Source organism: Anas acuta, chromosome 2 (genome assembly GCF_963932015.1).
Source record: "Anas acuta chromosome 2, bAnaAcu1.1, whole genome shotgun sequence".
Taxonomy (NCBI): Eukaryota; Metazoa; Chordata; class Aves; order Anseriformes; family Anatidae; genus Anas; species Anas acuta.
The window spans coordinates 65,830,884-65,845,339 of NC_088980.1; the positions used below are offsets into that span (position 1 = coordinate 65,830,884).

Below are 14,456 nucleotides of genomic sequence, written 5' to 3' on the forward strand. Positions count from 1 at the left end.
GGTTTGAAGAGGATTTTTACTTCTTCATGGCTGGTAAATCTATGAGCTACAAAAAAGGACTTGGCTATGATTTATTTAACTGTTGTAGCCTGCTTACTGAAGACCTGATTGTTGGAGAAATACCTCACTCCAGCTGCTAAAGATACCAATAGCTTTTTTGAAGGTAAAACTACTTTCTTGAAGTATAAGCCTGTGTTATTCATCTTTAAAATATTCTACAACTTCAGAGCTGCTCTTTGTTCAGTAGGCCTGGTCTCATTACATAGGCTCCTTAAGTCTTCTTCACAAGTTTCCTTTGTACACTGAGTATCTACTCTCAGTAGCTTCAGTATGTACAGCAAATCCATTAACCTATTTTAAAACAACAATATTTAATATGAAAACACATTACATTTGGTTAGAATCCACTGTGCATGAATTACAACATGGGGTACTGTAGTTCAGAAAAGTGAGAAAAAAGGACCATTGCCTTTGTACTTGTAGCTAAGTCAGTCAAGCAACTGGCACCCATTGAGGAAGGAATTGTTTGCAGTAGTTCCAGTACCTAGTTCAGTTAAATTCAAATGTTTGTATGAATATTTAAATTTCAAAATATTAATTAGGAATATATCACCACAAAGGTGAGAGAGGCAGATTTAAGGACCACATTCATTCACCTTTGAAATGTATGATATGCCCCTTCATTATCACATATATGTGTGATATATATCACGTAGTATCAGTAAGAACACTTACAGAGAGCTCAAATTGTGATTTACTATTAAAGGTTGACAATGATAGATTTAACAGAGAAATTACTTGAGCAGAAAAAGCTTACATTACTTCTTAGCTTATCCAATTTCTGTGTATTAAACTATATTTGCATGTTGGAAATGGAAAACAGCAAGACAGATTCAAAAATAAAACACAGCTCCTAAAGGTGGAGCAAGCGTATAGCTTTAATATGAACACACAGCAGTAAAGAGATTTATTATTTCTAATTTTACTCTAAATGCATATAGTTCAGGAATTAGAAAATAACATTTATCTGAACATGAAAACATGTATAACACAGCACAGAATAAAAGGGGTTGTTAATGGCCTTTGAGCTCACTAGCCAACCTGTTCTCTACCTGACATACTCAGGACTGGAGGTTAAGAAATTATGCCAAATTACCTTCTATTTATTCTCAATGCTGCAGCTTTACTGTAGGTGAAAAAAAACTGTGGTTTTATTACCATAGACTCCACTGAACTTCATATAGAAAATGAAAAAACCTCACATCAGATCTGAAAAATCAGAAGTGTCTGGCATGCAGCTAGACAGTTTTAGTAGATGCCATTTTTCTTCTGTAAGAACATACCTAATCCCCAAATTAAACATTTTACATGCTCTCCTCAATGTTTCTAAGGAGTTTATAAAAAATATATAAATTTAGTCTATGCTGAAATTTAGACCAAAAATTTTAGACTGATTTTAGACCAAAAAAATCTATGCAGAAGTGCTTTTGACCCTGAAGTTCAATAGCAAACCTTGTATTTCAGAAGTCAACTGCTTTAGAGACTTTTACCAGTTCTACACACAAAATGATCATTGATGGTAAAAGGGTATTTTGGCAAAAATAGATCTACTTAGGTTAATTGCTTGGGTGGCCAAGAAACTTCACAGAGTTCTGGCATTCCACCAAAGCAAAAATATCTAATTTTAAGACAATGAGTTTCTCCTCAAGGCTGTTAAAAGTTTTTCTCTGCATCCTCATCCCTTCTCCTCACCTTCCCTGAGGCTCCAACCATCTACAGTTCTGAAGGCTTTGAAATGTTTCACAGCTGAAGAGCAGGATTTTTACAATCAATTAAATACATGTGAACCTATACCATTAAACTGGTAACTACAAAAATTCCATTGCCTATATTCCATACAACTGTACAACTCCTTTGAATTTTAAATTACAGCTACTTCTTGTAAGCATCTAAAGATATAGCTGGTTTTCAAAAGCACTAGAAGGCTCTTTCCTGTTTCCCTATAGAAGCATATTTTGATAGAGTTGAGAAAGGAAAGGATTCACAAACCATGAACACAAGTCTTTGAAACTAAGGTACATTTATAAACACAATATACAGAGTGGAATCTGACTCAGGTGGACGCTATAGCAGAATCCTTACTTCTGAAGAACATAATCTGAAATGATCCATTTATGGCTTACTTTCTTTTCAGTATTTACAACAGCTATACTTCATTAAAAATGACATAGAAACAGTAACTCTTCATATTTCATAGATAACAAAGATGAACATTACCCAGCAGGGCAAATATCCAATTAGTAATGTGAAAGAATCTGTCAAAGAAAATGCTTAGTAGACTATAAATTTCTCCTTGGGCTGTTGGCAATCCTAACACTCATTTCAAAATTTACATTTTTTAATATGTATATACAAACACATATTTAAAATGTATATATGTTATATACATATGTAATATTATAATATATAAACCATAGTCTGGATTAATCAAAGATGTTTCAAAAAACAGGATATTAATTGAAATACCAAGGTTTTTTCCCTCAATATAACTTATTCCTAAAAAAAAAAAAAAAAAATGGAAACATACTCCCCAAAGGCAACTAACACTTCCAGGTGCCAAATCAAGCATACCTGGAAACCTTTTCAGTGAACTGTCATGCTTAAGGAAAAAAACAACCTCCCCCACAAAACAAAACAAAAATGAAACATCCATACACAAGCTTCTTGAAACTGAATACCTAAAGTTCCTTTAGACTTAACAAATTTCATTTAGAAATCATATATATATATGAAGTGTAGTTATCACTCTAGAATCCATGGTTGTTTTGAGAAACTAAGTGTATGTTTTCATGTTTGCAACTCCGAGCATTTGTTATCAAGGAAACAGAGTTGCTTATTTCTTACTGGAAGCTTTTTTAAATTCATACCAGTGTTGAACCTTGCTGTGTTCATCCGTTCGATGAGCAGAAATGGTTCCTTTTCATACAGCCCTTGGCTGCTTTACACATTCCCTCCCTCTCCCACTTAGTTGTTTCACTGTTCCAGTGTTCTTTTACAGCTACTAGCAATGGTATGCACACTTTATAGACAAAACGCTACTCAGAATCTATGCTAATCAGTGAGAGTACCATATGACTTTACAGTGAAAAGAAGCTTTCAACTGGTTTGATTCAGAACAGCTACCAACTTCCAACTTACAGCATCTGTCCTTCATCTCTTAAGCACAGAAAGTAAAGCCATTTCTCAAACCAATGTGCCTACCAGCTGCTAACAATGGAAGAGGAGGAGTGCACAGCAATTAGAGGGAAGGGAGCCAGTGCAGGCACAGTTAGTATGCTTAGAAACAGCCCCAAAGAACAGAAAAGGGCGCAAGTGATGCATTTCTATTTCCCAGTACCTCCCTCTATTAGGGTCTAAAATACTTGTTTCAGGAAACGGCTTGGGACAGTAGAAAGCATCACAGCTACATCCTGTCCATTTTCTAGACCAACTGAACAACAAATTTATTACCATCATCCACAGGACCACGTGGGTTTAAAAACCCTCCACCCTCGCACCAAATTAAGATAAAGTCATATATAAACATCAAAAATGCAAATACATGGCAATTTTATGTATTTGAAAGCAATCTATTGTCTGAACCACAGCTACAGTTTCTGTACCTTTAATATGCCCTTTTTTTTTTTTCAGTTGAAAGTAAAATATTAAAGCTGGACAGCACCCACATTTTACAGAAAGTACTAATCAGATTAAAGACTTAGGAAGACAGCCTTCCGCTCAGTAGAACATCAGAGAATAGAAGATTGTTCTTGTACTCTAGGACCATGCATACATTAATGAGGTATTTTGAAAGAAAACAAAACTCGTAATTTGATATGCATATGTAGTGAGATATAAGGATGATTCCTACTATATTTACATATAGTTACTAGAATACACAACTAAATCAGTTACATGTACTTTATCATTTGAAACATGACAAGACTTTAAGTCATGAAACATCATGACATAAAAATAAATCCAATAAATACATTTCTTTCTTTCATCTGTATGATCCAAAATATAACACTTAATATATGCTAATCAGGCAAGTGTTGGCACCAAATACATCTGCTTACAAAGCTGATTAGATGCTTTCAGATAGCTCTCAAATACCTTATGTCTGGAACTGCAATGTTTACTGATCTGAACAAAACTTCTGCCTAATCTCCCTTTCATGCCTCTTCTCCCTGCCCCAAGTTTTAAGCAGATAATCTTTTCCTTATTTCGATTATTTTGTTGAACTGAGAGCAGGACAGTCCCTTACCTACAAAATAGCAGAGTAGCACAATGAAGTCAGTGACAATGTGACAAAGGGCAGATGGAAGCCACTGAACTACAGGCCACCAAGGGAATGTACAATGCAACATGCCACCCTGCAAATACCTTTCCTACCTCCTTAACACCCTAATCTGTTTATCAACAGATAAGGTCAGAAATGCAACATCCTCTCCAAGAAACAAGAAATCCAGAGTGAGAAACAGTTCTTGACTAGTCTTCCTCAACAACTTGCAGTACAAACAGGCCTACATTCACAGAAGTATGTGAAATGCCTTTAAATCAAGGCACTGAATGCTTTCTCATTGGCATGCATTCAGCACAGTGGAAGTAACAATTCAATTGTTTGCTGGACCACAAACAATACTGTTTTCTTCCTCTACATGCTCCAAACAAAAAATTGGAGAGCCTGAGACAGTTAACAGAGGGATAAACAGAAGACTTGCCTCTTCCCTTTAATCTTCACTTGAGAAATCAGATTAAGATCCAACAACTAAGCACCACGTTTTATTTACATTTCTGCTTGTGCTCAAGAAAACTGAAAGAATGCAGGAAGTTAGAATAAGCCAGTGTCTTGCACTCAGGACAAAATGTTGAAACTATGACCTCTATATAGCACTTCCAAACATACTCCATGCAGTTTTACAGCATATCTATGCAAACCAAATGAAATAAATTAACATTTCTGTTCTCTGGCCTACCTGCACAGCAGCCTTCCAAACATCAGCCCATCTTCACAAGAAGTAAGTCAAACATACACACTGGCCACAATGAAGTGCCATTTTGTCAAGAAAGACAATCCTCAAAGGCTACTGAATCACTAACATTTGAACAAATTGTTTCTGCTATGTTGCAGGATATGCAGGACACTCACAAAACAGAAAATGAGAGCTAAACCGGCATATCAATTCAGAAATAGAAGTCAAAAAGTTCTCTTAATAGTTGCTAGGATTTTGTTTTCCCTAACAACTTCATAGCACAATGTCAAAAGACTGAATTCCTTGTAAATGTGGTAAGCAATAGTTTTAAGAGAGACCAGCAGTTACATAATCATCCTACACACTCTTAATTGTATCTGGCATTATTGCTCAAAGCTCCCACACAGAACATCAGCTGACTGCCTGAACAGTACTTTGTTCTTAGTGCCTTTGTTAATGACAAATCTAATCATACAGGGGAGAGCTCCACAACCACCCTCACTTTATAAGCCTCGACCATTACAGAACCACAAAAATCCCATGGCTTTGCCTAGGGAATACAGTTATTCCTTAACAGGCTACAGCTTGCACCCTTAATCTGCAAGTTACCACAATCCATGTTTACATCACAGAAAACCAGGCTGCTTCATGGGAAACAAACACTAAGGAAAACATTCTTAGGAAAGAAATGAGCAACAAAGACCTTACTTAGCCTGACTTCCCTTGCAGCTTGCCAATGACAAATAAAAACAAACACCAGAAAAATGCCTGAATATTTTGAACACTGCAGCACAACCTTACATTTGCTGCTCTACTCCCTCTGTTTCAGCTCCACACAGTCAAAGAACTAAGTGGTGAATGTAGATTTCAAGACGCTTTAGAAGAGGTCTTCTCTAGGATTCCTACTGCTGATGTCTTAGCAAATTCAGATAAAAGATTCACCTTAATTGAAGTAGTTAAACTTTGTGAGAGAAGCTTTTCGCCTTAACTTAAGTGCTTAAACTTTGTAAAAGGAGGGGTTTAAATATTATTTAGGGATGTAAATGCAAACGCAAAAGCCCTCTTCGTTCATCCTAAAACTTGCTTCAAGCTCAAAGGCAGCTCGTCAAGTTTCTCTGAAAACAACAAGGGGTACAGAGGAAACTACGGCCGCCAGGAAACGGGACATACGCCCATTTTTGAGAAAGACAGAAGCATGGATCCTGCAGTGCTTCACTGACCTACTTCCAGGGGTTTGTGTAACGAGGCACCATGCCCAGCCGCGACCGACACCTTCACCCCACACACAGCCAGGCCCCCGCAGCGAGCCCCCTCCTGCCCGCCCGCATCGCGGGGGAAGAAGAAGAGAAGGATAAGGAAGGAGAGGACCCTATGATGGCGCCGTTACTCACCGTCCCCCACCGCCATCATAGCGCGGCTCCCAGCCACCACAGCCACCGCCCCGCTTCAAAATAGCAGCCCTGCGCGGCGCGGCCCGGCCCGGCCCGGCCCCGACTCTTACAGCGCTCCGCCCCGGGCCCGCCTCGCCCCATCAGGGAGCCACCCTCCTGGCACCCGGGGCTGACGGAGGCGGTCTCCGGGCAATGGGTACTAGCGGCCTGCTCTTGCCTCGGCCCCGCATCGCGCCTGGGGCGCGACGCCATCGCTGGGGTTAAATAATAACAAAGTGTTTCCTCGCGATTTGTTGCCTCTTGTCCAAGGCTGAGTTTCAAGTTTGGCAGGGGTTGTCGCTGGGAGAGGCAGGGAGCTGGCAGCGCCTGTAAACCGCTCACCTGTAGCAGGGTGGGTGCTCAGTTGAGGAAGGTCCTAGAAACATGCACAAGGGCCTTAAAAAACGTTGTGTGCATCAGCCTGCGCCCGTCCTCGACTTTCAAACACAATCAAACTGAAAGTACTACTTTGCTGCTCCGCAAATTTTCATATTTCAAGGTACTAGCTACCACGGGTAACAGCTGAAATTTAAAATTTAAGCCAGAATATAATGTCACTGTCTCCATAGAAACTCTGTTTCCACAAAGAAACCAACATAGGGAAATACAAAAAAAAAACCACCACCACCAAAAAACATAATATGGCAAAACAGATACATGCTAGTTCAATGGATTTTTCTTGCCTGTTTTTTTAGGAGAACATAATAACTTGACTGCATCTTTATCACCTGCAACATAGTTCCCCCGTAACTGTGATACTAAAATCGCTGTATCCTATCACATATTTACGAAACTAACACTATAACACATAGCATTTAAATAGGAAAATTGCATGGGTTGAATAGAGACATAAAATTTACATTCAGCTCAGATCATTCTGTCTACTGAATGGAGCAAAGTGTAGAGCTCAGTGTTATTATTTTCCCTACTTTTAATTCTATGTCTCAAAATTTACACTACTACCCAATACTGGAGTTGGTTTAAATTCTCTTAGTGAAAACAGTATTTACAAATCCCAGCCAGCAGAAACGTGTGTGCTTTTGCAGCTTTGAGATTGGCTGCTGGGTCTGTTTCCATAGAAATTAAGATTCATTTGCTGCGAAATGGGGAGGTGCTTTAAAGAACCTTCCCGGTTTGCAGGGGTATGAACATTTCTGTTGGAGTGGAAGGGCATGACAAGCACTATATGCAAGGCTTGGCATGACAGACAAACACATCCTGATATAATTCTCGTGATATGCTGCATTGTTACGAATGTAGACAAAACACAAGGTTTTCCATAGTGGCTAACTCATTCACATAATTCACGGTAAAGAAACTATGTTGGTTTTCACTAGCCACAGCCAACTGCAAGGGAAGATGCTGGAATCAAGAAAGGAGAGAGGGAATCAAAGGTCAGCCAGAGAGACAAGTTATTTGTATGATAGTATTTAAGTTTGTAATAACTCATTAAGCAACAGCACCAAGACTCTTGCCCAGTCCCCTCATTAGGCACAGTGCCTTCCATGCTTCTTGCCTGTTGGCTTTTGAAGCTCCTTTAAATGAAAGCTTCATCAAATGAAAGACAAAGACAAGCTAAAGCACTAACTAATAGAAGAATCTCTTTTCAGTAACATTTTAAAAATAACAGTATAGATGGATTCAACAGATAAATGCAGTTCAACGAAAAATACTGGAACAAATGTACTACAGGGATTCTGTCTCTGGGACTGAAACAGATGGACTCATAGTAACTTTTGCACAGAATTTGCCACCTACAAGACATTTATACCACTGTAGATGAGCACTAACACCTGCATTGTACAGATGAGATAAAATGGCTTAAAGAAAAAGAAACGTTGTCTACTCTCATAAGATACAGACCAAAAGTTCTTAAGTGCTATGTAAACTAGTCCAGCAATAATTATGTTGTATTTATATTTTCATATACATATAAATTATTTCAACACATTTTTATTCCTTCCTCTAACTTTCTCAGTTCTCCTGAGAACTGCCAACAGAAAACACACATGTAACATGTATCTTTGAACAGCTCAAACCTATGCAGTAGCATGAACTTTAAATGTAAAAACCAATGATTTACCCTTCCAAAAGGAATAAATCTATACTCTAACAGAACAGTTATGTAAAACATTTTCCTCCAAAATCAACACATATTTTCTTCTCTTTTTTCTATCAGTCCTTACAGATCTACTATTCTACTCTTCAGGTGTTCAAGAATAGCAATGTTTTACTTCAAACCGGAATGCAACATAAAACTCTATTAGCTCAAGGAAAAGATTTGAAAACACGTTTCTTCAAACCTACAATCTCTTCAATTTTTACACAAACAAGAGAAAGGTAAGAACATTCAAAATGAAAAAGTGCATTTCCATCACATGCATTCCTCAAAATCATAGAAAAAAAAAACTCTTGCACAGTTACTTCTTACATCTAGCAGAGCCTGTTTTCGGTCAAAATAACTGGTTTCAACAAAAATGAGTATCTGAAAACACTCCCCTATAAATCAAAAGCCGCTGATTGCTTACAGAAGAAAGATAAGGAAGCTTTCAAATCCAATCGTATTAAAGCCACTGCTACACCACCGCCCTTGTGATATTATGCAACCTTTTTTCTTAAAGTATACTTTTAAGTGGGAAAGAATGCTGGTTTTGCTCTTTCCTACTATAAAATACTAACTCAGGAATGCAGTAGGAAGAAACAAGGATTCTTTGCACAACAGGTTTTGTTTTCGTGAAATGCACCAAAAAAAGAGCTTAAACTCAGTACATTAGAGGGGAATTTTAAAAGGAAGTCTTAACTTAAACATTGAAGTGTCTTTGAATGCTGCAATCACCTATCTTCAATTGAGAATTTTATATATTTTATGTATTTTATTTTTATGTATTTTATGTATTACAATCATTATTCAACACTTCAAACTGAGAAAAAAAATCACATAATACATTCATCACTTGATTACCCTTTTCTTTTAGAAATGCTTTTAAGATAGGAAAAAGGCTCATTTGATTTTTTTTCCGTGCATGGATACTCTGCAGCATTCCTGTGTCCTCTACTGAGTGGATGCAAAACTTGTTAAAGATTCTCTGCTGCTTTCCATGCAGTTTCAAAACCTTTTCCTGTATTCTGACAGTCCCAAAACCACTTTTTCTAATGTAAGTTTGTTTCACTATGAACTGATTTTCTTAGTAGTCTTATATATGTTTCTAGTCATCCATTTCACATTGTTAATGCTAGTGTTTAAATATTTATCTTGTGTTAATATAAAGCTGATTATAAACACATGTTCCTTTATACTCACCACTGATGCTACTTAAAATCATAGTTCCAGAGTTTCTTATTTCATCAAATTTTGTAAAGATTGTTTGCAACCTGTAAAGAAGAACAAATTATATGTATGTGCATGTGTATATTTACATCTCTGAAATCTCCCAGGTTACTGGTAAAAACAGAACTTAGTTTATTATATATAAAACAGTAACACAGAATATACAAGGGATTATGAATATGTAGAAACAATTTCAAAAGGACTCTTCTTCTTAAGTTAGTTGAGCATCTTCTCACAAATGCACATAAAGCTAAGCCAAGTCAGTGAAGAATAAAACCAAGCGTCATTATTAACATTATTAAATATAATGAAAATTCTGAAGTACAGGTTCAGTAGTATTACACAGTGACTTCAGAATGGCAGTGATATTACCCTATTTATACACAATACTGTAAGGAAACAATTTGAACTATAGAATGCATAAGTGAACAAAATAGAGATTACTATTTAATTTGTTCCGTGACAATTATAAATTTTATCAAGATCTCAGCTTTGTTATGAAAATATTTTTGAAGTGGCTCGTGCCTCCACTAAAAAAAAGAGAAGATGCTTTTTTCTAAACTTAAGGTACACTAAACACTTTAGTTATGTTCAACACTTACCGCTGATTTAAACACAATAAAAAACATACTGCAAGAGCTTAGCTGAATGTAAATAGAAAAATAAATAAATAAACAAATAAAATAAAAAATATCCACATTTTCAGTCTGGTCCCACATGGTAAAAAATGCTATTCAAGCAAGAAAGCTGGCCAAACCTGAACAGCTATTTCTCATCACTTCTGCAGAAAATGCAGTAAAAGTAGTGTCTCACAGACAAAAATTTGACCAACAGACTAGCAGTGGGTTTGTACTAACATAGTAAGTTGTTCAGCTGCAAACAATTGAGAATACTTCCTAACATTTCTCCAAAGTCTTTTCTGCATCTTAGGCTACTCAGCATACAGTAACATCTAACATTCATGTGAATTTTCAGATGCAAAACTAGGAGGATTGAATCCTGACCTTAAGGACATAGTTATCAGCTATAAACCACATAACGGTCTGCAACTCTCCAAGTGGATATAGCTCAGCTACATTATGAGGACTAGAAGCTATATTATCTGATTCAAAATTTGCTAAAAGAACAAATATTGAATGGCTCTGTTTAGAGCTCACAATCCAAACTATTTTAAGACAAATTGGGAAAAACAGAAAAGAACCGCGCTTGGGTATAAAAATTCTCTTTGCACAGAAAGGAGAAAAGTCAAAGAATCATAGAACCACAGAATTGTTTAGGTTGGACAACACCCTTAAGATCACCAAGTCCAACCATCAACCAACAATGCATACCTCTTTCATTCACCTGAAACTCCTTTATCTAATAACAAAGTTTATAATAAAATCATGAAATGCAGCCAGAAAACAATATGAAAAGCCTCAGCATTTCCTCACACTTTCAGAGGCTTCAGTGCTCTCAACATGTTAGTTTTACTTTCCAAATATTTGAAAGCAATTTGCTGGAGAGCAGACTTTGTCATGTATTCAGGCCCACAACCAGAATATCACATTAGCTGAGAATTCCATAGGAAGGCCTACCTTATTTCAAATGTCTAAACAAACAAACAAACAAAAATTAATGGTGTAATTGAATAATCCATAACACAAACCAGCAGTTACTCTACCATTTCAGCTTATCTCAAAACTATTTATAACTCCGTAGTAGTTTGCATAATCTTCTCCTAATGTACTTGTCAATCTTCTCCTTGGAACCTCTCCCTTTTGAGCCACAGTTGCATTTACAACCATTGCAGCCACAGCAAACCATCAAATAGCAGCAATTCATAAATGTCAGACTACGCTGCCTTAATATTAAACCTGAGTCTTTTCATTAAAAGGTCGATTTGTAAAGCAAAAGCAAGTTATACTGTAATGTATTTTTTGCATTTAGACTTCAAAAAGTAAAACTACAGCTATTGCATTAAGTGCTTTCTGGGTACCAGTATTCACTAATCACATATGGAAACACGTTAACATACAACATGCTTCCAAATGTATGAAGTGAAAAGTTTAACACTAGGATCAGACAATACACATAGTGATGTATTATGCCATCTTACTTTCTTAAAAGGAAATAAATGCAATTGCTACATATGTGCAAAATTAAGTATTTTTACTGTTTACCAGGGACTGCGAGTTCACCTCAACACTACTGGATTCCATACAGAACGCTGTATTACCAGTCTGCCCAGTTAGTAAGGACTTAATGCTATGTGCGAAACACTGAAGCTGTTATCTTGAGAGAAACTGAAGATCAACACTATAGAGATGAAGAGATTTCCATTAAAATTTGCCCTTGTTTTTCTATATCCTGTTACATTGATGGCATGCTGCGTACGTGTATACACACACCCACACACCCTCCACCCCACTTTGGAGAATTTAAAAGAAAAAGCATTTCCTGCTCTTTTGACCTTAGTTATCAAAAAATACTTTAATGAGCATTTTAAATTTAAGAGAAAAATGAAATGCCTTCTTATGAATACAGTATAATAATACATAAATTGCTTCTCACTCTGGGCAAAATATCTGACAAAGTAGTAACCAGAAGCATTCAGTAACAGCTTTGTCAACACTCAAAGCTACGCAGTCAGTGGTGCAGGCTGGAGAACACTGTGGTACTGCCACTCCTGAAAGCTTAAAACCACATCTTTCTGACTTCAGACAGACACATTCTCTATAGTGTAGACACAGCTGAGCTGGCATACATTTCCCTTTACTTCCTCCTTTGAAAAAAAAAAAAAAGATCTCGCAGACGCGTGTCTACATCTGGACACACAGATGGACCCTATCTACAGTATGAACTAGACAGACAAGTAGAATGTGCATACCACACCAAATGTAGCAGTCATAAATGCATCCTGTAAAGTACATAACATATCAAAATATCAAGCTGTGGCCTTAGACACAAGAGCTCTCTAAACAAATAAATGTGTTTTTATACATTTGTGTTTCTCAAGCAATGGTGGGAAAAGCTGTCAGATGACTTCCTGAAAACTCTTAAAAGGCTTTTAACAGTCAGACCTAGCAACTGCTGCTCTCTTCCAGATCCACATGTACTATTTATATTCATGGAAGATCAGCTACACATGTTCTGTACTGTAGGAAATTCCACTTGGCTCAAACAGAAAAAAAAACTGTTCAATATTCTTGGCTCTTAGAACAAGAAATACAATATGCACTTTCAGTATTCACAAATATATTAACACTAATACAGGCCCCGTACCAAAGACTGTCAATCCTCTTTGGCAGCAACTTTAACTAAAAGTGAAACACAACATCCAAATCTCCAGCCACTGATTTGATACTGATTTTTTGAGCAATGTGCTTCAGGCCAAAATTAAGATATTGTTCCGAGATTTACAAGTTGAAAAACAATACATGGAAAGAGGAACTCACTGGTTTCAGTCACAAACAGAAATTCACAAATTAATCTCTATGAGAGAATAAGAATGCACTGAAGAAAAATAGAAATAGTAGCAAGTAGAGTTGAAATACAGAAGTGCAACTCCCTCTTCTTTTTTTGACCATCTAGACTCCTATACAGGTCCAGTTATCCTTCTCTAGAAAATCCAATATTTTCCACAAAGGCACATTTACCAGGTGCAAATTATAAAGCCTTTTTAACCTAGTATTATTAAACTACTAGCCACATCTGGCTTTATATAGACACAACATGCTTACCCTATTTGCATATTTAAGGAAATTGACTGATTTCTGTAAACAATGCTTGATGTCTGCTGAAAGGAAGGAAAGTCATGAGCTCTTATTTTAAGAGCTTTAAGGCAGAGTGCACTCAAGCAGCAACAGACAGACTTCTCATGTGTCAGTTGTTATGTAAACTGTACAAACCTACATTCTATTAAATCACACGTACCAAATACTGAAGTAATGGTGCTAATATTTACATTTATGCACCATTTTAATGCACTGTCACAGTGAAAGAGCTGCAGTTTGGTTAGGGCTGACCTGAAGAACTGAAAGCAGCTGTGTCCGAACTACAGATTATCTGTAATACTTAAAATCCTTAAAACCTACCCAGACACACAAATACGAACATAAATTCCCCTCAGAACAGTTAAGATGATGCCCTAAATCAAGTTGCTTCACACACCACAGCTCCTGCATATCCACACAAAAAGTTTAATGCATCTAAGTGAAGGGAGAACTTCTGACAGACAATGGGGGAGAAACCTTTTAAATTGGGTCTGCCTGTGAAGGAGCAACAGTCTGAGACAGAGCTAATCTGTCTTTCCTGAGATTTGTCAAGTACCTTGTTACTTTTTTAAGAAGTATTAAGAAGAAGGAAGAGACTAAAGGACTTCTGCTTTATGACAGTGCTAGGGATGGAGACTTGTAGCTTTGTGCAACAACTCAAGTGTATCTTATCTCCCTCCTTCCTCCCAGCCCGAAGACTACTTTAAAGGACACAGCACTGAGCCTCAGCTCATGTATTATCTTACACTGGCCTTGATGTCAGGTGTGAAACTGCTGAGATTCAGTGACAAGAACCAGTTTGACATGCATCAAGTAACAGCCTTGCTTGTTTATGTAAATGAAAATGATGAAACTGTGCTTGCTTTCAGAGCATGGGGAATTTTGTACTCAAATGATTCAGGTAGTAGGAATAAGAAGTTGACCACTA

General features: G+C 37.1%; 1 protein-coding gene across 44 annotated transcripts in view; it reads right to left on the reverse strand.

Moving 5' to 3' along the window:
• Nucleotides 1-14,456, reverse strand: part of CLASP2 (cytoplasmic linker associated protein 2) — a 138,647-nt gene that overhangs the window by 103,776 nt on the left and 20,415 nt on the right. For 43 of the 44 annotated variants that reach the window (XM_068670576.1, XM_068670605.1, XM_068670604.1 and 40 more), the window contains one exon: nucleotides 9,747-9,817. In XM_068670576.1, coding sequence (XP_068526677.1) covers nucleotides 9,747-9,817 — 71 coding nt within the window. Of the gene's footprint in view, nucleotides 1-6,406; nucleotides 6,565-9,746; nucleotides 9,818-14,456 lie in introns of those variants that run through there. The other variant, XM_068670618.1, reaches the window with a different exon arrangement.